Here is a 24,502-nt window from a genome sequence, read left to right on the forward strand (position 1 = left end):
TCAGACCCCCCCACGTGTGAACACACCCCGTGGAAGCGGACGGGGGGACACAGCTGGCAACAGGGAGAGGCCCTGGCCCGGGCCGCCCCGGCTGCTGCCCGCTGATCTTTCACAGAAGGGCCGGGAGCCGGCAGGCCTCAGCAGCGGGAGTCCAACCAGCACCGCCACTCCCCACCGCGGTCCCCGGGGGCTCTCTCGTTACGGCGGAGCCGCGTCGGAGCTATTTAGAGCGGCCGGTCCCGCGACAGCGGCCCTGGGGCCGGGCCTACCTGTACCTGCGCCGCCATGAAGCCGCGTCTCCATAGCAACAGGCGCCCTTTGCCCCACGTGACGCTGAGGCGTGCATCACGTGGCGAGTGGGAGCTCTTAAAGGGCCCGGGCGGGGATGATGCTGGCGGCAGCGCTGCCGCGAGCCCTCAGTCGCTTGTCCGCCCGGCGCTACCCCGCGGGGCTCCGGCCACCCCGGGCCGCCTGGCGCGGCGGGGAGCAGGGCAGCGGCAGGACGGGGTTTGAGGGGCGGCGATGGGCCCGGCCGGTCGGAGGTGCTCTGGGCTTCCTGGGAGGTGAGGCAGGCCTCGGGCTGCGGGCCGCGGCGGTGTGTGGCCGGGTGGCGGTCACCTTCGGCCCGCAGCCTTCTCCCTCTTCCCCAGGGACGCTGAAGAGGACGGCGAGGACGCCGTTATCCTCCTGCTGAAGAGAGCCAAGGTGAGGCGCCGTCCCCTGCAGGGCCGCGGCCATGGCGGGTGTTAGCTCAGCGGGGACCCTGGCCCGTGAGCTGTACCCCCCCGGCTTTGCCCTGTGTCTCCGCAGCTCAGCGTCATGAAGGGTGAGCTGGGAGAGGCCGAGAAGCTTCTGCACGAAGCCCTGCGGCTGTCGCACCAGTCGGATAACAGGAAAGCCATTATCTACACCTACAGCATGGTGAGGCTCGGGGGGCTGGCAGGGACCACCCTGTGTAGTGTCTGGTTCACGCTGGAAGGTGCTGTGGGGTGCCGAGTTCCCTTCGGGGTGTAGTTCTGAGGCCGTGATGGAGCTGTAGATATAAGGAAAAGCAGTTGTACTTAGGCAAGTCTCTGCAGTCTTTGTGGAGCTTCAGCACTCTCTGTCTCTTCCAGATGGCAAACGTGGCCTTCATGCAGGGACAGCTGGATAATGTGAGTAACTCTGCTTTTTACCTCTGAATTTTGAGGCTGACATCTTGTGCAGGCGCTGAGTTGTGAGGCAGAGGCCTCCCAGTAAAAAGCAGAGTGATCTGCCTTGGAACTGCAGTGCTGTAGAGCATGTTCTGCCAAGAAAAATGCTTTTGCAGATAGTTTCTGAGCTCCAGCATGGTGCTGAAGGAAAGGAATACTTCTCACTGTCAAATGCTGCAGTGAAGCATATTAGATGACTGTCCTAAGATGAACCTTGGAAAGCCCTGAAGGCACAAAAACGTGGTATACTCATTGCTGATGTAGCAGTCCTAAAGTAGAAACTGAAGAGACCTGCTAGTTGTTAGTATGTTGGACTCTGGTTAGCTTTTCACTTCTACCTAATATTGATGTACAATGTAAATGCCACAAACTGTAAGACAGGTTTTTCCCAGTAGTCTGCCTTTGTAAAGGGTAGAGATCTTTCAAGTGCCATCATTCCCCAGTGTTCTCTTCAAAATTCTCATTTCAGGCAGAAAAGCTCTACAAAGCAAGTATGAGCTATTTGCTCTCAGGGGACACGAAAGAGGTATGTTCTTCTGATAAAGGCTTTCAGCTGGAAGTTTTAACAGTAGTGCATGTCTCTTTGGTCTATTTCTTGTGCTGTAATACCTCCTGCTGGAAATCTGCAATACTAGCTATGAGCTTGCTGGCTTCTCAGGAACTTCCTTTAATGGATGGTAGCTCTGGAGAGAAAAGGATGAGGATTTTTAAGGTCTAAACTTGTACTCTGACAAAGTAATGTTTCTACTGGGGAGATGCAAAAAGAATAACAGTTGCATTGTGTGTCCTTCTGGCAGGATGACAATGCAATCCTTGAGATGTCCCTCAAGCTGGCCAGTATCTATGCTGCTCAGAAACAGTGAGTTCCTTGCTAAAGGCATCTTTTGCTTTCATCTCAGCTTCAGAGTGACAGTGGTATCAGAGAATAGAGAGCCTGAGGAAGCTTTGATGTGACAAGATGGCATCAGCATAAAGGTTCCCGCAGGCATGGTATTTGCCTACTCACAGTCTGTAGCTATGTAGTTACATGCAGTCATGTAGCAGGGTTTGCTACAGATTGCTGTTAGGACCTGCCCAGCTTAGGGCAGAAATAGCCAGAGAAACATCACTTAAAAGCCTTCTTTCCTGTGAGGTGTGGATTTGAAGCAGTTGGTGGCTGGAAACTTGTAGTTTTGTTTTTCAGTGGTGCATTGGCCATGGGTTGCCTTAGCTGACCTTGTCTGGGGGGAAGAGGGGCCCTTTCCACCTCTGCACAGAGGGCAAAAAGGGTCCTGTGAAGGGGAAAAGTTGTCTTGCAGGCCCTGTAGAATGAGGGATTGAAGGTGTTCACATCCATCCCTTCAGGGATTGAAGGAGCTTTGCTTTGCTTTGCTCAGTTGCTGCACTTTGCAGGCACAAATTAGCCCTGGCTGGCTATGAGTTCTGCATCCTGACCTTAGAGGAGAAGATTGCCAAGCAGAAGGACTTGCCTGAGGATGTCTTACCAGGTAGGACTGCCTTGTCTGCCAAAGGCTTCTCATTATCTTTTCTCCATTTCCCTCACATTGATGTTTCTTTCCATATTGTCTAAGTACCATCTTCATGTCAATCCATTGTCTTCACACTGCATGAGTTTCCTGCTCTTGTAGGATGGAGACTCATGCTTGATCTTGTAGAAGTGATCACTTCCACTCCTCTCTATTTGCAGCTGAAGAAAAGGCCAATACCCGTCTCTTGCTTGGGATGAGCCTAGACTCCTATGCTCGCTATCTCCTAAACATTAACCAGCTCCCAGCGGCCCAAAAAATGTATGAGAAGGCTCTGCAGATATCAAAAGATGTTCAGGGAGAGACTCATGCACAGGTGACTTGTATAATGGACTACTAGGGAAAGAAACCTAAGCTACCAGGGAATGAGGCAGCCTTAAAAGCAGTTTTGCTGGTATCAGCCATACATAGCACTAAATTGGGATCTGCTTTCTTGCAGGAAGAATGAGCATACAGCATTTTAATAGAGAAATACAAGACACTTTCTTACTGAAAGCTTCTCTGGGAAATACTGCTTTTACTAGTGTGATGGGAGTATGATGGTGGTGCTTGTGATGCCCCAGACTTCTACACAGGTCTTGCTCTGAGGTTTCCTTTTCTGTCCTGATGCAGACTGTAGTCCTGATGAGCGACTTGGCGACTGTACTGGATGCCCAGGGTCACCACGATGAGGCATACTCCTATGTGAAAAGAGCAGCAGAGCTGGCAAAGGAAACTCAACACCCTGAGGAGCACATGGTGTTGAACAACCTGGCAGCAATTCTGATGCACAAAGGTAGGTAGATAAATGTTTGGCTTCTGTCACTGTGCTTGTGCTGACTGCAGACACCTGCATTGTAGGACCAAAATATAGTGTTATTTTTGTGTCGCTATTTGTAGTTTAAGCAGCAGGTCTGCTGACTTTGTGTAGCAACCTGTGTGGTGTTCAAATAGAATTCAGCTGCTGAAGGATCCTGTCCAAGATAAATGCAGTACTGGTGCATCTGACTCAAAAGGTTGCCAAGAGATCTTGTTTCCCTTGTCCTGTACATGCAATAACTTGTTCCAGAAGAAGAGAAGACATGCTGGAGACTTGTTTCTAAGAAATTTTAATGCTGAAGCAGCACTTTGTTCCATCATCATTGCTGTTGTCTTGCTCTCATAATTGGCACCCAGTGCTGGATGTTTTGCGAACCTTCCTAGTTCTTGATGTGTTCCAGTAGTCTTTGCTTGTTCTTTGGGACTTTGAAAATGCCTCTTTTTCCTCTTGATACAGAGGACTTTCTGCAAGCAAAACAAGTGTACAAAGAAGCTCTCAAGCAGGCACAGCAGAAGGGAGATGTTGCTTCTGTTCAGCATATCCAGGAAGAACTAGCTGAGCTGGCTAAGAGGAGAAAGGGCTCCAAGTAAGCTTGGCCACAGGGTCCAACCATGAGGTGGCCAACAGCAGCAAGGGCTGGTCAGTACAAACAGCCCTGGTGCAATGCTCCAGGGGAACAGCAAGGAATTTAAGGACTACATAACAAGAAGGGCTGCTATTACCCAACAACTTAGCCTAAAATAAAGTTGTGAAATCCTAACTGTGTAGATCTGTGGTGTAGTCTATGGTTAGTGAGCTACTATGCAAGTGATTTAACTTGGTCTGGACTGGGAGCAAAGCACAAGTATAGCCTGTTATGAACTTATATTACTTAGAGAGCATTTGCTACTCCAGACTATTCACAGAGGTATTTACTTTCAAACCATGGCTCTACTAAAGTTAAGTCATGAAGAAGAATAGGCAGGAATTGTCTCACTCTACATGCTGGCTACCACAGCAAGGTGTGCTTGTGTCAGTGCTGCAATTCAGTGTTTATTAACTTCAGTAGAGCATTTCCTAGGCTATACCTGTACTATGACAGAGCTGTACCTCCAGGTCCTTTTCAACCAGGTTGCCTAAAGATCAAATGTTTTTCTTCAAAGCATTTAGCATCCAAAGATAGAACATGTGCTCTGTTAGGAGGGGTCAGACTATGTTATCTGGCAGAGCTGTTGTCAGAAATGAATCACTCTGCCACCTTACACCAGTCAAGAGCACAGTGAGTGCCAAAGCTGGCCTCCTCTCCTGGATAGGTCAGTGCTAGAATGGTGAGGCTCCTGCTGGAAAAGGTGGTATGTACAAACCATCAGGTCTGTGAACTGCACCGTGACTCTAGAATGAACAGCCCGCTCATACAACAGAATGTTTCAGTTCTGTCCTGCAGGGACGCCTAATGTTAAAGGACAATTAAACCAGAAGATAGCAAATCTGTATTTAGCTAGGATGGAATAATAGAACTATTACTAAACAAGCGTTAATTTAATGGCTCATTTGTAAAAACTTCAGCTGGTTGATACAACCCTTAATGTTAATTGCATTATCATTAGTTTACTTACAGTAGCATTAGTGGCTTCAGCTCTGTTTAACTTTGAGCTAAGAGGCAGCATGCAGGTTTTCCAGAGCAGATGTTCATTGAAGCTGGAAGAACTTAAGTCACATGTACAGCTTTGTTCTCAGCAAGCTAGGAAGTAAAAATACAGCTGTTACAGGCATGCTTGTACTAACAGAAAGGCTCTGACACAGTAGTACCAAAGTTCTGGGTTCTGTTTTTGAAGTGGCAGACCTTAGCCACTCCAGCAGTATCAATTGGGAACCCTGCAGCACCCCCTAAGGGAAGTGGTTTTTGCCTGTTCTCATAACTTGATGCTGTAAAACAAGAGGGAGACACAGGAAAGGCAAATGGAGAACTGATCCCCTTTATTGATTGGTCTGAATCCAGAAGTCACTGTCTACTGAAGACATTGTGTGGAAAAAAATAAAGTTGTTTTATGATGCATGGGTTTTTCAAGTCTTAAATGATTTCATATCAGAATCACGAAACATACCAAGATGAAGCATTGTGAAAGCGCTGATCAGAAATCAGTTAAAAATTTGTAGTAAACTACACTTTGTAAACATGACTTACAAACACCTTCCTGTTTGAAACAGGGCAGATGTAATTCCATACTTGAAGATTACTGGAATTGTGGTAAACCCTAACTTAGGCTCTGGAGAGGTTTTTACACTGGAGAAGTTAGAACTTGGATAACAAACAAAAAAGCAGCAACATTTTATGTGCAAATGCCACTCAAGCTGTATCTTAGGAGAAAGTGACTATCCTACTTTGGGAATCTTGCTGCTGCAGCAGCAATAACATGAAGCTTTGCAATGAACATGCTATACTTACAGTTAGCAAAGACATTTGTCTGTACATGCCTCTTTCACATTGTATTTGTTACACTAGGAAAGTGACAACGAGTGAGTTTTAGAATGGAACTGAACTCTCCATTCCAAATTTAGACCTACAAAAAGGGCAGAGCAACTTGTGTTCCAGTATCTGCTGCTGTGGGAACAGAAAAGTTAAAATAAGAGCACAGGTCTACAAACAAGATGAAGAGTTCACTGTTAAGCTAGAAGGATAAAGGATGGGAGGGTGAGAAAAGTCTTTCTTAGAGAAAGACTGGAAGGAGACTTAAGACTGCCAACTGATCTACTCTGATGCAGTGTTTAAATAAAGCAGCAAAATCTGTATTTGCAACACAGCGTCAAGTTTCCAAATGAGTTCCTCTGGATCTTTCCCCCACTTTCCTCCCATGTACTCAAAGTGAATTTGTATTGATAAGTAGTTCTGTACTTGCTGTTTGTAACTGGACCTTACAGTCCTTCTGCAAGATGTAGAACTTCCACAGCTGCATTCACCTTCCATACAACGTCACAAATACAGGGTTAAATTAAAAATAATCCAACTGGAAAATAACTTCAAGGCAAAGACTCTGTTCATGGATGAGATGCAAAAGCAGTCTGGAATCTGACAGATGGTGCCACCCCCCAGCTCAGTGCTATCTGTAAATCAGTCCTTCTACCCCAGAAGATTCAAATTCACTTCCTGAGGTCAGTGCAGCAAAAAATAAGATGCTTTTGAAGATGGATGTCAGGACACCCTGTGGTATCACTAACCAGATGCATGTATACATGAGCTACAAGCATATCATAGCAGACATTGATAGATGAGTGATTAAGGAGACTCTCCTAGTACCATATACAATTTAAAAATCACCCTAACAAGTATTGCACACTTTAGGAGTTAAGCCAAGCATCTGTAAGGACTTCAACCAAAAGCTTGCTTACAGGGCCAGGGATGGGGATGCAGACTTTAAAATAATTATTACATAAAGATTTTAAAATCAGCCTGGAGGAAGGTAAAAATCACAGTACCTATTTCAAACCGGTTGTAACAGAAGCCAAGTAGTTGACTCATGTGTTGCTCACTTATTCTATAAAAGCATTTTGTTTTATTTAAACTTGGGATGTAGAGGTTTTTCTTCTTAAAGGATTTATCAACCCACCCAGAGCCTCTGTTCAGATAAGCCATTTGCTGTGGTGAAATATGACAGTAAAATTTAGTAGCCTGTCTTGACTGCATACAATGCAGAAACAGAAAACACTTAAGATAGGCTTTTGGGGCACAGTTAAAATTCCCAGTGTGCAGAAGTGAGGTATGCCTCCAGAAGCTGTTCTTTGTTTTTCTTTTATATCCTTTAAAAAATGAACCATAACATACCCATGCAATAATAGTTCTGCAGTGTTGCTAAATAAAACCAACTGCACCAAAAAATTTACAATGTGGCAGAATTTAAAATTCAAAGAAATATATCATCTTATTCCAGCGAACCGGCCTATGGTAATGTACAGAATTCAGTAAGGGGTCAGTCTTAAAAAAATCAACATTTTCACAAGAGCTTGATCACCACTGAGAAAGTGTGTCTAGGGGAAAAAAAATGATATAAAAGCACAATGCCTGCAAGAAGTGGCCTGGCATTAACTGGGCAATGACGCTAGGCTGGTTGGGAGGCTAGGTTAGGGTTAGGCTAGGCTGGAAGGGAGGCTAGGGTTATGAAGAGTACTCTACACTGGAGAAAATGCTTAAAAAACAAAAAAAAATTACAAAATGACCCCCAAAGTTTAGGCAATGATTTGAACATAAGTACACCAGATACTATAGCAAGGGAAAAAACACTGCAAAAAGTACTCTCTATTTACAGAAGAATGATTTAAAGACATTAAGGTTTTCTTTACAAATAGATGTAGAACAGGAATAGTCCACATTTTTTAAAAACTCTTTACATATTTATCTTTAGTAAGTCAACCTTCTTGTTAACAATCCTCCAACACATGGCCTGTGCAGAAGGCATTTAACGGACTCTCCAATTCTTCATTGTGTGGCCCTTGCTCTCTTGGAAAGTCTCTATGGGCACAAGTCAAAAATAGATTTCTTGTTTTGACCCGCAAATAAAAAACAAAAAGAATCTGCATAGTTCAGTCATCACTGTCAGACAGAGTCTCATATTGTGCTGAAAGCAGTGGTGCAGGCTCTCGCTCCCATATCCTGTTCTGTTGGTGAGTGGTTGCTTGGCTCATGGACGGTGGGGCACACGCAATGGATGTTGGTGGTGTACTGCTAAGCATCCTCATCGTCAACGGGTTGTAAGGAAACTGTGTTGAACCTGAATAAAACAGAGTTTCTCTGAGTCAAAACCATGAGCTGTTCCAAGAGACCCATATCTGAAAGACAGTCTGGGTTTGGTTGTGACAAGTCGCAGCAAACCTGTTATTTCTGAAATTCCTCATATGCTGTAAGCTCCTGACCAATGTAGGAAAGAAACCCATTTCTCACCTGTTGATGAAGGCCTATCTTCCCAGGCCCATACTGGAGTCTGCCTGTGGTAGTCCCCTTCTGAATGTACAGATGAGACAGAAGAAGGTCTTTCGGTTCCCAAATACCCCTGTCCAGGAATTGGAGATTTTGACTTCCTATTATTCGACTTGTTGATGAGCTTCTGCTTGCCCCCTCCTGGAAACAGAAAGGACAGATTTTACAAAGATGTTACACTGGAATTTAGCCTCTGTTTGTTTCTATAAACTACCATGTACCAAAAAACAGGTGTTTCACACTGGTGCCTTCTGGAATGCTGATTTGCCTCCATTAGTGATCTAGTCTTCTAACACAGTGTTGCTAGAAAATCCCTATTCTTATCACAACAAAGTTATAGTTCCATGTTTAGGAAGGGAGATGTTTTCAGTTCAGGCTCCTGCTGGCACATGTTCCTTATAGGTGAACATCAAACCACTGACATGCTTCAGGTATCTAATACATCCTGTTATCTCTTCTGTATTTCATCACTGTAGTCATTCTCCAAGAAATACTGGATAATGCTCCTGAACTCTCCAGCATCACTGTGAAAGCCAGGACCACCAAAGGGAATGGAAACACCATCTCCGCTTTCCAGACGAAACCCACTGATTTTCAGTGACACCATGTTTATTCAAACTCTTAATTTTTATTTAAGTCCATGAAATATTTAGGAGTTGCAATGACCCACCTGAATTTGGTGATGGGTTAGCTTCCTCCCTACGCGTCTCATTACTTGCTGATGCTGCAGCACTGGAACTGCCAGGTACTACCGCAATAGACTGTGTCATTACAACTCCATGCTCCTCGCTCTTGTCATCAAAGTTTCCCATCAATGCTTTCCTAATAATGTCTTCCAGACCCAGATTACTGGCAGGATCTGCAAAGGAATGACCCCTAGAACTGACTGCACCTGGGAGATAAAAGAAAACATACAGGGAAAGGTGGGAGGGGAGGCAAAAAACGTATCTCGGAGAAATTACAATGGGATTTGGGAAAAGGTTTGAGAGAGGCAGAAAGGTGGGGGGGGGGGGGGGGAAGAATTTTTTAAGCACAAAGCTACATACACCAAAGCAGTTCACAGTGGCTACAAGTTAGGCATGCCAGCGAACACTGAAGAGCTACGTCAGTAGTACCACTGAATGTCAGAATCCTTGCAAGATGGTAAATCTTACTGTGTTTTGTGAGTTGAGTTTTTTTTACATAGCAAAGGAAGCTGAGCATGCTGATTGTGATAGCATATTAAGTAAAATCCGCAGCTATGATTCAGTTGTAAGACAAAAGACCAGAAGAATGCTTCTCTCATTAATAATCCATACTAATTTGGCTTATGAATTGTGATACGTGGCAATTTTTTATTGCAGAAGCTTCTCTTCCATCTAAATTAATGCAGATCAGTACTTTTCCATTTAGAAGACAGAAGCACTGTACCAGAAGGGGCAGTGACTGGCCAAAATCACATGAAGTCAGTCTGTGTTACAACTCAAGATTCAGATAGAGCAGCTCTTCTCTCCCACCTTTCCATTCAATTCTCTGCCTCACTTTCCTCTTTAACACAGTAAAAGTATAGGTTATATTTAATTTTCTCATCTCATAAAAAGTTGAGGGGGTTTCTAATGTATTCATCACAGGAAAAAACAAAAATCAGGAAGTATTTTAAATACCCCAGTTTATAAAGTAAATTGCATTTGATAAAAGAAGCTCAACTATACGATATTTAAATTCTATTTAAGTGAGATGCTAACCAATTTCTCTGTGTCAGATTTGCAGAGCATACATAAATAAATCACTCCTGCTTAAGTTCCCATTTAAATATTCTCTGAAGCTTCCTTTGGTCATTTTGCTTTTCCCTACAATACAGGAAACAAGTTTCCATGTAGGGTATTACCTTTTACATTTTCATCATCTTCCTCATTTACAGGACTCCCCAAAGCATACAGATGAAAGATGTGACATGGATTTACCTTTTCTGAACCATATGTTATTTTTTCTTTACTGACTTACCTGAGGTAGTGACTGCTGGCAAATTAAATATTTCAGTCCCTGGCTGAGCAGTTGCTGCAATTCAAACACAACATTTCATTGAGTTTCTCAGTAGTGGCAGTCACGGTAAGTAATTGTTTCTAGTCCTAATGCACAAGGTGTAACTACTTTTGAACTATTTTCAATGTTCACTTTTCCTTTCTCAGTCTTCTAGGATGAATGTACACCTATGTCTTCTCAGGAAAATGATCTATACCAGCGTAAAAGTACGATCATGGCTGTTACTTCAGAAAGTAACGTGACTGAAATTTCACAATCTAAATGCTTTAAAATGCAAAGCTGCATTTGATTTGCTAAACTTGAATTTTAAACATTACCTGTATGATGACCAATTTGAGAATAAAGTTTTTAAACCGTAACACGGAATTCAATATATAAATGAAAAGACTGCTGGCACCAATGGAAAGTGTGCTTGTGTGCCAAACATGCACATCAGGCTTTCAACAGAGCAAAATCTATTGTGCACACAATGGGGATCAGTACTGCAACCCTTACTGACACAGCTTGCTTCTCAGAAAGAGATTAATTTATTGCTCAACGCAAGAGCATTTACTTTGAAGTAAACAGTCTCTATTAGGTACTGGGTTCACAAACAGCTTTAATTCTCACTAATGATAATTTTGATACGAAGTGCTGTTTAGGTTTCTAAGAGAAAAAAACAAAGCTACAGTTCTAGTATCATATTCCACCATGTCAGAATCCATTACTGAAACTATAGTAAAATAGGTCTTTTTAACAGCCATAATCATAAAGACCAAGGAAACACAAAACATTCTGTTTCAAGACACCTTTCCAAAAAGGAAAATATGTAATAGCTAAGGAAGATATAAAGCAAACTAGACACAAAGTTAACTAGAATAATGTCAGGTTTTAACAATTCTTTTGTTAATTATGTGGGGTTTTTTTCCATTTTTTTTGAGAAACTATTTCCATCTCTCAAATTAAGTGTTAAAAAGCTTTAATGTGACAAGTCCTACATCCACCAGAATAAAAAAAAGAGTGTGTGTGAGGGAAATCTAAGAATGTTCCAGTTCTTTGGTCATAAGTTATTATATACTTGTTCTTTATTCATAGATTTATACTCATCCATGTGTTATTTGTAACATTTAGGTTGGGACATTGTTGTGGGGACAGACATCTGTGGATAGCAGTCACATAAAGCTTAAGCTGGAAAAGTTTAGGGAAAAGGCAAGTCCTGCATACCCATGTCAGAGTCACCTCCACCAGATGAGTTCAGCTTTCGAAATATCTCCTGTTTCTTGGATTTTACCATTGGTGAAGTGTTCTCAAGTTTGGTGAAAAACGAAGGCAGGTAGCTTATACTACCTGGAGAGCGAGAGTCAGTCCTGCCAAGACCAACATGTGTCAATGAGAGAGAACGTTTTCCAAGATGCACATTTCAATCTTTCCAAAAGCAGTCAGGCAGAAACCACCGACATTCGCATCAACTTTAAGATTCTTTCCTCAGCCTGTTTTCTGGGGACTAGGCAAGTCTAATGACTCTCCAAGAACATCTGCTTTATGCAGGTAACAGAAAAAGTGACCATGTCATTCTTTGTACCTGGAGTGGGGTATACAGATGATGTTCTTAGAAGTTATCTCTGGGGTGCCTACTGCCTTGCAATGTGCACACTGGCTGCAGTTTGCAGTGTGAATCAATAGGTGAAGAAATGTTTAAGCTAGAAGCCCAAATACTCGTCCTAGCTGCTCCTATTTACAATCTTCTCACTCTTGTCCCCAGTATGCCACTAAAAAGACATACTGCTTTTAAAGTCTGCTTGTTAACCCTGTCACAGATGGTCCAAGCAAATAAGCTATTTCAGGCATTCTTAGTAACCAGGTAAAACAACCTTATGGACTGGAATTTGGCTCAAGAGCTGTCAGTTAGCCACTCTTGCTCTATGGCACAAATTCAGACTGGGATCCACGTTCTGTATTTCATACCTCTTACCAATTTTACATTCACAGTGGCTGACACACTTTCTGCACATAATTTCTGTCACAGTGTACAAAAATGGCTGAAGTAAATACCAAACCGAGTTTATCTTCAGATCTTAGAATGTGCAAAGTTTAGGCTGTTTATAGAGATTATAAAAGCAGTAGCATTTCAACTACAGAAGAATAAAAAAACACCCCTAAAAATCCAAGCTAAAGCATGAAGAAATTCAGGTGAAAAACCTAAGCTAATACCAAGGTCCCAAATGACTTACACTGTTTTGAAAAGTGGATAAAAATTATCAACTGTATGTTCACTTGTAACACTTGAGTTTGCTTAAGCAGCAGTAATCCAGCAAATCAGCTTTAATTTAAAAGCCCCACCCCATAAAAATGCAATCTGCCCTGCCACATTTCTGAAAATCCTTTTGCATCCAGCTAAACTTGCATCCTGGACTGTAACAACCCTGCCAGCAACTGCAGAGTGAAGAGGGTAGGGGTGAAACAAGAAGAAAAGAATCAATTTCACCAGCATGAGCTTTACGTAAGTATATGGTGAGCCTGCTGGTTGCTACTCCTTCTTCAGCAGGCAGCAGAGCAAATGACAGAAGCATCCATTCCAATGTGCATCTGCCAGCTATTTGAAGACACCAGCCCTGATGCAGTCTGACAGGGATCTCATGTAGTTTTATGCTGCAGATCTGGAGACTGGCAAATAGCCCTGGAAAACAGGGCTGCCTGACACCCCTGGGCACGGGCCTCCTGACACCCCACCTTCACACCTCCCTGAAATGAAACTCCTTAGCTTAACGCTATTTCATGAGCTAAGCTGCTCTAGAGTCACGAGGGTTGGAAGCCTTGGGTTCTGCCACACTTCACCAGGACAGTATCCAGGAAGCCAAGCATGCAGAAGACGCCTGAATATTTAATAAAAGCTGTAGTAATTGGACCTATCCCCAAACCGCTTCAGTTTTACAGAACTGACACCCAACAAGGAGTTTTGTTATAGTGCTTTCTATCAGATATGACGTAGAACCCACTGCTTGCACCAAGAAACTGGAGACAGAACTGGTATAGACTGTATTTCCCTCAGGCTTCTCAAAGCATCTCCCAAGTAGCAGGTTGTGAATGCTAGGAGTACAAAAGGGGTCAACAGTGATAAACTACTCGCCTGTGGCACCAGAGAAAAATCACTTAAACTGCTCTTTAATAAAGATACTGTATGCAGCTCAAAGATCCACAATTATGTTCTTAAAATTCAGCTCTACACATACCTCTGTTCAGTAGGCTCAGTTCTTTGGGAAAGCAAAAGAACATTTTCCTGTTTCTCATGTACAACTGGGACCTGAGGTGGCGAGATTGGCTCATAGGGCTCTGAAGAGACATGACTCCTCTCGGGGGATTTTCCAGGTCTACATCCATAATTCAGAGACAGGTAAGTACTCTTAATGCATGTAAAGCAGTAGTCAACACATGTAATTGCATTCCAGTTGTTACATAACTACTTATGTCTAGTTATGTATGTTACATGCTTTTTAGTATGTCTGGTGATCTCGAAAAGATGACTTAGAACTTTATCAGAGTCATTATGGACAATTCAAAGTAATTAAACATTTTCATCCCCCTAAAGACTGGAAATTAAGCATAGGAAGTAAAGGTAGAACAGTTATAATCTATGTTATGGAGCCAAGCAATTGTCAAGAACAGGGCAAAAAAGATGTTCCAAAGAGAAGGACAGGAATATACCTCTATGTCTGATCTACATCAAGGTTACTGTATTTTATAAATATCAGATTTTATACATATCAGATCTGGGCATTAAATTTGCAGTAAAACTGAATACATGTGTTACCTTCCCCTGGACTTGTCAGACAGATTTTCAGGTGACACTCTAGCTCCTGGCCGCTGATGGTGGACGGACTGCGACTGGGACTCAGGGCTGTAGCGATTCGATGTCTTTGCCCGGGTAGCAACAGGTGTTGGAACAGGGGTGGAATTCTGGAATGTAGTGGTGGGAGGCTGCAAAGAGGCCTGAGAAGCTGCTTGGTTTCTAGCAAAGTCTTGTGTAATAATTTGCTGATAGTGGCCAAGAAAATAGAAGAGAGATCTCGGTCAGACACTGGCCAAGAGACTATGTATTCATGAACTAGATGAATACGAGACCGATTGCAACAAATGAGATGATTTTAAGTTCAGACACACTGTATAACAGCCTCAAGTAAAACTAGTAATTACAGAATTGGTATTAAGTTTCAAAACGTGTTTTCATCATCAAAATATAACTTTTCACATCTGAAAAGATGCATGCAAATAAACCTACACAGATGTGATCAGCAAGGGTGATAAGTCGATGGGTCCTGGGCACATGTGCCATCCCTTCTGCTTGGGAAGAGGGAGGTGGAGGTTGTTGGGGTGAAGGGGGTTCCTGTTGTGTCCTATAGCGGTGAATCGTCCCCTCGTATTGCCTGTTTGGGTCATCTAGTTGAAGAAGAAAAGGTCAGTCTTAACAGATGGTATTACTGAAGCTTCAAGGTTTGAAACTTCTGTGCTTACAAATTTAATAGAGGAAGTGTTTCTGCATTAGGTTTTTGATATCCTGTGTGATAATCACCTTTTCCCCCTTCATATATAAGCACTACAATTTAGAGTAGATAAAATAAAGCTTCATTTCACAATCTAGATTAATTGCAGCTCATTTCTCACCTGCAAACTGTTCTGTAATATTTTGACCTTTACTAATAGGTAAAAACTTCTAGGCATCAACACCTGTATGCAGGACTTTGAAAGAATGTATTGGAAATAAATTTCTTACTAAATCAGCTACCCTATAATGTAAAGGAGCTCTGTCTGTCTAATGCCAAATGTCAGTTCCAATACATTTGCTCTAGTTTATCCAGATCACTGCAACAACATACTTCCAACAAAAGTTTCTGAAAAGTTAAGAATATGCTAAGCAGCCACTTAAAGACTCCCAAGATATTTATGATGCCATGGAGCTGGTAAATATAAGCAAGATAAGTGTGAGAATATTTACATATGCAGATAAACTTACTTTCTGCCTGGCTTTGTTTAGGTGTCTCTGGTTGATAGGGCTGTAGCTTTTCTTGAGTAGGTACAGGTGAATTTGCAGGGCTAATCACCTCAATGGCATCTCCAGGAGCTTCATACCGGTGGGAGGATACTGAGTATCAAGCAAAGGTTGTGGAATAAGGTGTAAATATCACAGAAAATTTCTCTTGCCTCTACACAGCAACACCAGTGTTTCCATTATAATGACACCAGTGAAATGAAAGTCAAAACACTATATTTTCCTCATGATAACCACGGTGATACAAATGCTTGCACAGTGTTTCAATGTAAACCAAATTTTAGGTTTCTTGAGTTCTGATAAGGTTAGTCTTATTGTCTTGCATTTCCTGTTGTAGCAGGGAATCTGAATAAAGCAAACAATTCTGATTTTGCAAGAATCTTGAGTAACTATATGCAAAAACTGTATTTGTCTATGAAGTGTTTCTACTGGGCAGAGGTGAATATTTTATCATTGAACATCAGAATCATTTCACACCTTATTATTTCCCTAAAAGGCTAAGACAGACAGCAAAGAAGTAGATAGTTACTAAGATACGTACAACTACTGGAAGAATCTGAACTTTGAGAGCCCCTATCTCGTGCATCCTTGTCTGAAGCAATCTGTCGAGTGATGATCACATCTATGAAGTTAGCAGCAGTAATTGTGGTCTTTCCTCGAGTTCTCAGCTCTTCCTCGTACCTGGATTTAGGAGGAGGTCCTTTCTCTTTACCAGCCTCTGAATATACTACTGAAGACTGTCCCTGGGACTTGCCACCAGAAAAGTTTGCAGATGTATAGGGGCACTGGACAGGCCTCTTTTCTACCTCCAGTGTCTTCTGTTCCATCTGCTGCTGTTCAGTAACCACAGCTGACCGGCGTCCCATATTCTCTTCTATCCTGGTGCCTTCATGCTTGTTCTCTTTTGCTTTGGCAACTTCCATCTGAGGAGCAGAGGCTGCAGCATCTACGAGTGCTGCAAGGGCATCAGCAGCAGTATTGTAACGGGAAGCTGGCAACCCTTGAGTAATAGAGGGAGCTCCAGGGGTGAGCTGCCTGTTGGCAAACATTAAATATTCTCAATTATATCGCATGAAAAAGAGAACCAGAGCCATATCACACACACAACAAAGTGAAGCTTTTCTGACACTAATTTCTATCCAAACTGGCCTACTGAAAATGCATTGGATCATTTCCAATAAATCCAAGAGCAATCAGATAGTGATATATCCTCATCTTGTTGTATTTTCCTCAGGCTCAATGCACCTTTAGTAAGCTCAAACGTTAGAACACATATCTCTGGAATAGTAAGTTACAAATCATACATGATACGTAGCTGAGCAGCAGGATCCAAAGGTGTGATTACACTTGTCCCATTGGTTCCTTGAAAAATACTAGGCCTTTGCTGCAGGATGTTTTCCTGGCTTCTAACTGAAGGGGATGGGGACCGAACATATCCATGACTGCCAGGTCTGCCAGGCTGCTCTGCACCTGCAGGAGAGAGCAGAGGGAAACAAACAATATATATTGGTAACTATTATAACAATGCAGTACTACATATCAGTGTTGTCTCCTCCACATCCTTTCCCAGTAGTCTCCACCCCTCTAGCTGTGACAGTATGTATCAAAGGTTTAAACAGCAGCAGTATGTTTACAATGCTCTGAATGACATGGAAGTTGTGCTAGTGGTAACTGGGATTCACACCATTTCCCAGGTGCTACATTGCTATGAGAAAGATCAGAAGCAGTTACAGTCTACAAGACAACTGATTTAAATGTAATGATTTGCACTCACCTGGTCGAAGATAAAGTTCAGCAGGGACTGAAGAGATTCTCTCCCTCTCCCGTTCTCGTTCTCTTTCCCGCTCCCGCTCACGTTCCCTCTCCCTTTCCCGTTCCTTCTCCCTCTCCCTTTCCCGTTCCCTTTCAGCATTTGCAGCTGCAGAAGCTGCCAGGTGTGTAGGGTGTCCTGGAAGGTCCACAAAATAAAATGCAGTAGCAAAAAGAGATACTCAAGTTAAGCATAACTGGATGTAAACACTTGCCAATATATTCTGCTATCCACTTACAGCAAAATTTCCCGAATACACTCAAAACTATCCACTTCTCTAAGAAGACAAAAGCTTAACATACAGTAACAGTGGAAGGCTCAACAGCTTTTTACTAAAGTGTTTTTTATACAGTTAGAAACTACACACAGCTTATAGACCCAAATTCTACTCTTCAACACACACACTATGAAGTCAGCGAAATCATAATCAAATGACTATAAATAAAGACCTGACAGAATGAGGCAAATTCTGCGTTTGTCAGTGCTCCTAATGTAACTACAAAGGATATCCTTAAGAAAACCTTTGCTATCCAAGTTAAGAAGCACATGCAAAAAATACCAAGACGTGACATTAACAAAAGGTAAAGAAAGCATGTCAGACAACTAGAGACATCAGCAAATCACTGAGCACTTACCTGGTGATAGAGAAGCAGGATTGTAAGGCCTAGGAGGGAACGTAAGTTGGGTACCAGGGATATATGTGATTCTCTCCATGGGTGGTGTGCTTGTTCCTCCAGGATGAGGCACTAAGATAGTGGGAGCCATATTGTTCAGGTCAATAATTCCTGTTAGGAGATGACACATGTAAGAATAGTAACTCAAGGACAGACCAACAGCCCACACATTATATATTCTGTTCATTAATAAAGGTCAGCAGTGAATGCTTAGTGTAAAAACACAGAATAAGGCAAATGCAGAGCTATATTCCCGCTGGTTATACTCTCTTAGATACGGCAATCAGCCATTTAACTTGTCCAGATTCCTGTTTTCTCTGTCTGAGGAGCTACACTTTCATAAGATGTCTTTTTATTTTCAAACACTCCTTCTTGCTGCTGTTACATATCCAGATTGATTTAGGCTTTTCCCAATCCTGCAACACCTTACACACATTTGCTAACTCTCTAACATAACACCTTTAAACAATCACTCTGTTTTTCACAAACCTCATCCCTTTAGCTGTTGCTTTTGTTTTCATTTTGGAGAACTTCTCATTTTGATATAATTCTCTTTTCTGAAGTTGAGGATGAGTTAAATATGTTTCTGAGTACCAATTTAAACTATCAAAACCAGTCTAATTTCTTGAACACTAATAAGTCTTACAGCCTTCCCTTTAACAATATTGTTTACATATATAGTTCTCCTTTATGCCCACAGAAGCCAGTACAGAAGTAGGACAACACATTTGCAAACACATCTCTGCCTACGCAATTGTATGCATGCACACGAACACATCTTTATAAGCAGCAACAAAACAAACCAACCAACCACACGTCCAAAACATACTTTAAAGAACATAAGAAAAACCACAGGCATACCTCTTGCTCCCGCATATGGGAGAGCTAAAGTTTGCTCTCTGGGAGATAATCCTCTCGTTACATCGGGACGTAAATTGACTTGCATCTGCTGTGAGGTAATGTAGTCATTTAGGATTGTCTGTCGTGTGTTCTCCATCGCGTAAAGCTGATACTGACTTGGGTAGCCTGGGGTGGGTGAGAGCTGCCTTTGGAACAGGTAAGCAGCAGCAGCTGAGGGTGAAGGAGGAAACAAAACCCAGAAGATTTAGGGTCTGGGTGATATCAAATGGAAGTTTCAGATGTTTATGTAACTTTAATGAGAAGCACTGTCAATTCTCTCTAGCCAGTGCCAGATGAATTAAAACAGCATTTAAATACTGGTGGTTTACTGAATTTATGCAGTCTTCAGACAGAAAAAGTGAAATAACCCATATTGGAGATATGCATAAGAGACTTGATTAAAAATATAAATCCTGAAGTTCTGAAGATGTAAAGAGCTGAAATACCTAAAGAAGGTTAAAATATCTCACAGAAGGGGACTGAGGGATAGGTTAAAAGGAAGTCTACTGTATTTAGTATCACCAGGGACAACCTGATAATCCCTCAGTGAGAAGGAATCACAGTCCTGAATAAAGAGGTCCTGATTAATTCTATAGCATCTTCCACATCCTTCCCTGCATAGCTTTCCTGAAAGCTTTCATATATTTCACGAATACTTATCTAAAAATACTGTCTGTAACCAAACAGAAGCAGCTGGCAGCTTCTAGAAAAAAGTTACAGCCTTATACAATCATATTTTCCTTCAGTTTCCTGGCCAGATAATACCCCCCCCCCCCCCCCCCCCAGCTGAAATTAGGCCACAACAGTGTATAATATATAACCTTTTATGAAATTAAAAGAAACCCAATACAAACAGATTTACCAGGATCCAGAGCCCTGTGAAATGGCATAGCGGGATCTAAATGAGGAGGGAGGTGACTCCTATAGACTTCAGGAGTTGCTCCTCTATGATGAGGGTCAAAAGGACTGTGAGTCACTACAGGATCAACCCCGGGGACTGGAGATTTTGCTGGCACACTCTCCCTCTGTGTCGGAGTGAGTGTGTTTTTCCTTTCATGATTTGCTGGCTTCCCAGAAGATATTCCACCTAAAAACAATGAAAACTCCAAATCAATAAAATGCATATTTTTTTCCTTAGAAAATTCAGCTGTAAGTATACACTGGCTCTCAAGTAACAGTCTAGAGGATCTTGCAATGTGATACATCACAGAAAGTATTTTATATCACAAACTATTTCTGGTGAAAAATCTAAATCCTAAAGCTGATTGCTTACACTTCTCCAGAACACCTTCCTCATCTAGACACCTCCATAGGAATAGCTTCTGCCCTTAAAATGTTACACTTATAGGTAACTGTTTCGATACAACCCATAATTAAATGCAAATTGAGAAAGAACCGTCTTCCCACATCCATGTTATAATATGGCAGATTTTAGGCTTAGAGCCTTCTAAAATTCCCTCTAGCCACCCTCCAAATAGAGAGAAACCATTAGAATACAAGAAAGTAGAACGGATTACAGAAAGCAGTTTAAACTTCAGTTTAAAATGAAATCATTAAAACTTCTTGTCTGGATAGGAATAACATACCCTCACTAACTCTATTCAGCATAGGTGAACTCCTGGACATTGGACTCTGATAGTTCACAGGTGTCCTCCGAGCATTGGTATCATCATAAATCCCAGGGCTCAGCTGTGATTTGGGAGTTTCATGAAGAGTTGACCTGAGAACAGAGGGACCAGAGCTCACTACTGACGTGTGACGGGAACGTACTGCATCCCCGGTCTTCACGTCTTCGTATTTTCCTCGCTCCACCACCTTCACGTTTTCTGGCACCATTTCCAGCTGAGGCATTCCACGGGGAAGCTTGCTTGGTCCAGTGATTAAAGATTTTACATTATGTTTGATGGCAGACTGGCCAGAGTTGCTTTCATATTTTATGGGTGTGCCCTGAAAAGGGGAAAAAGACCAGGTAAGCTTATTCTGCCAATGTTTCATGCGTGCTAAAATCCTCACATTGCTGACATTGTAGTTCATTGCCTGCATCACATTAACACACAATATAACTGGATCTTAGTGACTGTTACTTGTCAGTTCTCTCACATTTGCTTGCAAATGTGTTCCCTACAGTTGAATCATCAGGATTTATCTAATCCGCAGAAAATACTTTTAAGCTTTGCAAGTTGGTGGCTTTCTTAAAAAACAAAACACATCTCTCATTTGTGATTATTCAAATACCCTGGATTGATTCACTCCTGGGTCTGTAACCAACTGTGTGAGTGTAGCAGTGCTTCTTGTATTCACCTGAGATATGGAGCCTTCTATGATTGGCCTGGTCGTTTGTACCATTTCAGGAGTCTTGCGACTCTCCTGGCTTAGTAAGTCCTGTCTTGGGATTTCATGGATGGAACGACCCATTTCTTTTATAGTAGTGACTCCATCATATGGTTTCCCCTTAGTAATGGCTCCTTCAAATGTCCTTATGGGAGGAGACTCTCTCTTAATCTGTTTAGGGTATTTCAAGCCTTCTTCAAAGCTTTCAGCTGTTGCTCTTGGTGTACCTTTTATAGAAGGAAAGACACATTACTGGCATTAGTAATTACCAAGTCTCTTTTTTCATAAAGAGAGTAGAATAACTACATGTCATAATGGTGGCACTTTGGTTTGCTATAATCTATGATATGCTCTCAAGACTAAGAAAATCACCACAGAAGTAACACTGAACAAATATTCAATATATTACTGAAAGCATCCCAAGTTATTTCAGATGCTGAAATAAATGAAATAGCACACATCTTCACATTTACAAAAAAAGAGCTAATTGCAAAAGTATTTGTATGAAAAAAAGTCTGATTTCCAAGAAGAAATAAAATGCTACATTTACACACTAGCTTTGTATACAGCATATCAGGAAACTGCTGATTTATGCTCTGAAAAACATGTTTAATGAAATTAGCTCCACCTTTAACACAGCTACCATTGTTAACATCAGTTTTAAGGTTCAGAAATCCAGATTTTTGAGGCTGTAATTAATACTTGCCTTCTAAACTCAGAATACTTTACCTTGCATTATAGAGCCAGACAACACTGTTCTCTCTTTTAGTTCAGCATGTGGGCTACCCCGAGGCAGTGCACGGCATATTAAACCTAAAATGAACATAATTTAGAGAACTAAACAAGTGTTCAAAGAAGCCCAACAAAATCCTCCTCCTTCTTATATACATCACAGATAGTATCTATATCAGGGTAGTGCCCAGAGGTCCTAGCCTCAGAATGCTAGGCACTGTAGCAACATGTTATAAACACCATCCTGCCCTAAAAAAAAAATAAGTCTTTCAGTTCAGGCATTCATGCCATTACATTCCTGCAAGTTTTAACATACTTAGAAAACACAAGGTATTTTTTATAATTAAGCTTAACTCTTGCCCCAAAGGCAGTCACTGCTTCTCTTACACTTCACTTTACTTAAAGAAAGGTGATCATGATAGGAACCCGAGCAAAAAGGAAAAAAAAACACCTCAGAAAAAATCTCGGCTTCTTTCAAATTAATCAAAGTTCATTCTGAATCATCTGGGAAGAGCTGAATTTACTGTTCTTAAGAGTAGGAATCTGAATCAAATCCCGAAAGAACTCATGGTTTTCCACAGTTTGAGGACAGAAAATGTGTCAAAGCAATGAGATACAGCATAGATGTATCAGAGCAGCTTCTCATATCCCAAAAAAGCCCAGAGATGAGGCAAATGCATAAGAAACTTAAAGGCAAGACTGAATTTCTAGATCCTAGGAACTTCTTATTCATATTGCTCCTTCTGCTGAAAGCGTACAGAAAATAGCGTTTAAGGGCTACCCAAATATGGGGAAAAAAAACACACTTAAGGAGTAAGACTCCATAGTTCAGGTATGCAACATTTTCTTGCACTTGTATTTTTAAAAAGCAATCAGAAAAGTTATGCAATGGCCTGACTTGACCTTTGCAGCCTTAGTTTCATTATAGGTTATTAAATCAAAATCATAGTAGGGATGCCCTGAAGCAGAATACAGCAGCTGTGCAATCTTCTTCTTGGCATAATCCAAGAGGTTTACTGCAGGAATGCAGAAGGTCACACCAGAGTGTTCCAGAGTTACTGTGCCATGGCTGAGATCAGTATTTAACTAACGGGTGTGCCCATGGAGGCCACACTGGTGTTGTTTGAGCTCTACATTACCTGCTGGGACTGTGATTCAGAGTCAGTCACACGTGTCAGATCTACTAAGAGGAGTAAGTGCTAGCTGAACGCCAGTCATATTTCCAGCATGCTTGTAGTGGTTATTACATAGATTTGGTTAGTAGTGTAAGATTTAAATCTCATTTCTCTTTTCATCTGCTCCATAAAATAACTCTAAGTACTCTTACAACAATGCAAAATATTTGGATAAAACACAAAACACCTTGGAAGCAGCTGTTTTTACCTTCCAGTGGTGCAGACACCGGAGACTCACGCATTGACATTCCTTGCTTTATATTCCCTTCCATTGTATCATAGCTTCTCTTTAAACCAATTTCATGAGCTGTTCTTGGACTCCTTGTTCCTTCACGAACATTTTTAATAGCTGGCAAAATTTATAAGAGTGTGGTTAGGAAAATGTGGCTGATAAGAAAGAGATACACGAGCATAACATTTAATGAGACCACAGGTCATTAATACTTTAACAAGACAACTTCAGTTGAGTATTGTAACATTAAATCTCAACCTTCAAAAGATCCTTTATAGTTTGTTAAAAAAAATTATTTGTTCAGTTACTCTTTTATCCGTATCTTAAGTTCAAAGTTAAAGGATACATTTATTCTGATTTTAATGCAGATAATTTCAAACTTGCTTAACCTTTCAAAATAAAAATCTTCCATGACAAATTGGAAATAAACGGCAAAGAAATTAAACAGTTTAACTATTACTTTAAATATATAGTACAATAGACTCTTCAGAACACCATCACAATTTCTGAATCACTTTAATTCTTAGACTCTCAAAAAACACATGCAGGTCAATACCTCTCCCAGATGGCACCCCACCGATTAAGGTTTATATCTACCACTTGGAAACAGATACAATTCAGCTATGGATTATAAAAGCAGAACATGTTGCAGTCTTGCCTTTAATCAGGTATAATATACAAACACCCACCATCATAAGACAAAATATGCCCACTTTTGCCTTCGTAAATAACATGGCCTTTGGCTGAAGTTTCCTCGCGGCACTTTTCTGGGCTGTTGTCTTCTGTAGCTAACCGGGTGATGGTTCCCTTCAATAATGCATCAGCTGCTATGCCAGCCTGGGACAGAGCTGGTGTACCCTGCAATTCAATCAATCAATCAATCAAATGTAACTCAGAACATGGGCACTTACTTAAGATAATAGCAGTAAAGGGAAAAAAAAAAACCAACCTAAACCCACAACATTTTTAGATGTAGAAAGCCACCTACTTTATCAAGCAGTATGGAAGTTGTTAATAACCCTCCAGCTAGGTTTACCAAAAGCTCTGGTGGCTTTATTTAAAGACTCATTTACATGAAGATGAAAGCACGGTAATGACAACTTCAGCAATAGTAGGATTTGACCATCTGATTGTGTT

General features: G+C 41.6%; 2 protein-coding genes across 13 annotated transcripts in view; one reads left to right on the top strand and one right to left on the bottom strand.

The window, feature by feature from the left end:
- Nucleotides 1-370: 370 nt before the first annotated feature.
- TTC19 (tetratricopeptide repeat domain 19) lies at nucleotides 371-11,287 on the top strand. Of its 3 annotated transcripts, none has more exons than XM_061470237.1 (10): nucleotides 371-563; nucleotides 632-705; nucleotides 811-921; nucleotides 1,116-1,154; nucleotides 1,663-1,719; nucleotides 1,991-2,052; nucleotides 2,586-2,680; nucleotides 2,881-3,035; nucleotides 3,332-3,494; nucleotides 3,975-4,278. In XM_061470237.1, the coding sequence occupies exons 1-10, from the start codon at nucleotides 386-388 to the stop codon at nucleotides 4,106-4,108; spliced, it is 1,068 nt and encodes a 355-aa protein (XP_061326221.1). In that variant the 5' UTR covers nucleotides 371-385; the 3' UTR covers nucleotides 4,109-4,278. The 3 variants fall into 3 exon arrangements, with proteins under 3 accessions (XP_061326221.1, XP_061326222.1, XP_061326223.1); XM_061470238.1 differs by lacking the exon at nucleotides 3,975-4,278 and adding an exon at nucleotides 10,635-11,287 and having other exon boundaries at nucleotides 377-563; XM_061470239.1 differs by lacking the exon at nucleotides 3,975-4,278 and adding an exon at nucleotides 3,599-3,964 and having other exon boundaries at nucleotides 377-563.
- Nucleotides 7,014-24,502, bottom strand: part of NCOR1 (nuclear receptor corepressor 1) — a 65,858-nt gene continuing 48,369 nt past the window's right edge. For 7 of the 10 annotated variants that reach the window (XM_061470216.1, XM_061470217.1, XM_061470215.1 and 4 more), the window contains 20 exons: nucleotides 24,055-24,223; nucleotides 23,342-23,482; nucleotides 21,956-22,039; nucleotides 21,197-21,453; nucleotides 20,482-20,842; nucleotides 19,758-19,982; nucleotides 18,857-19,066; nucleotides 17,957-18,106; nucleotides 17,286-17,459; nucleotides 16,816-16,981; nucleotides 16,053-16,546; nucleotides 15,476-15,604; nucleotides 14,744-14,901; nucleotides 14,276-14,499; nucleotides 13,698-13,835; nucleotides 11,692-11,834; nucleotides 10,450-10,503; nucleotides 9,137-9,358; nucleotides 8,431-8,607; nucleotides 7,014-8,260 (listed from right to left, as the gene is read on the bottom strand). In XM_061470216.1, coding sequence (XP_061326200.1) covers nucleotides 8,073-8,260; nucleotides 8,431-8,607; nucleotides 9,137-9,358; nucleotides 10,450-10,503; nucleotides 11,692-11,834; nucleotides 13,698-13,835; nucleotides 14,276-14,499; nucleotides 14,744-14,901; nucleotides 15,476-15,604; nucleotides 16,053-16,546; nucleotides 16,816-16,981; nucleotides 17,286-17,459; nucleotides 17,957-18,106; nucleotides 18,857-19,066; nucleotides 19,758-19,982; nucleotides 20,482-20,842; nucleotides 21,197-21,453; nucleotides 21,956-22,039; nucleotides 23,342-23,482; nucleotides 24,055-24,223 — 3,864 coding nt within the window. In that variant the 3' untranslated portion in view covers nucleotides 7,014-8,072. Of the gene's footprint in view, nucleotides 8,261-8,430; nucleotides 8,608-9,136; nucleotides 9,359-10,449; nucleotides 10,504-11,691; nucleotides 11,835-13,697; nucleotides 13,836-14,275; nucleotides 14,500-14,743; nucleotides 14,902-15,126; nucleotides 15,190-15,475; nucleotides 15,605-16,052; nucleotides 16,547-16,815; nucleotides 16,982-17,285; nucleotides 17,460-17,956; nucleotides 18,107-18,856; nucleotides 19,067-19,757; nucleotides 19,983-20,481; nucleotides 20,843-21,196; nucleotides 21,454-21,955; nucleotides 22,040-23,341; nucleotides 23,483-24,054; nucleotides 24,224-24,502 lie in introns of those variants that run through there. The other 3 variants (XM_061470219.1, XM_061470218.1, XM_061470221.1) reach the window with 3 other exon arrangements.

The sequence above is a fragment of the Pezoporus flaviventris genome, unplaced genomic scaffold (genome assembly GCF_033815535.1).
Source record: "Pezoporus flaviventris isolate CSIRO_AGI_PZ_B2104156 unplaced genomic scaffold, CSIRO_AGI_Pfla_v1 ptg000063l, whole genome shotgun sequence".
NCBI classification, from domain to species: domain Eukaryota; kingdom Metazoa; phylum Chordata; class Aves; order Psittaciformes; family Psittacidae; genus Pezoporus; species Pezoporus flaviventris.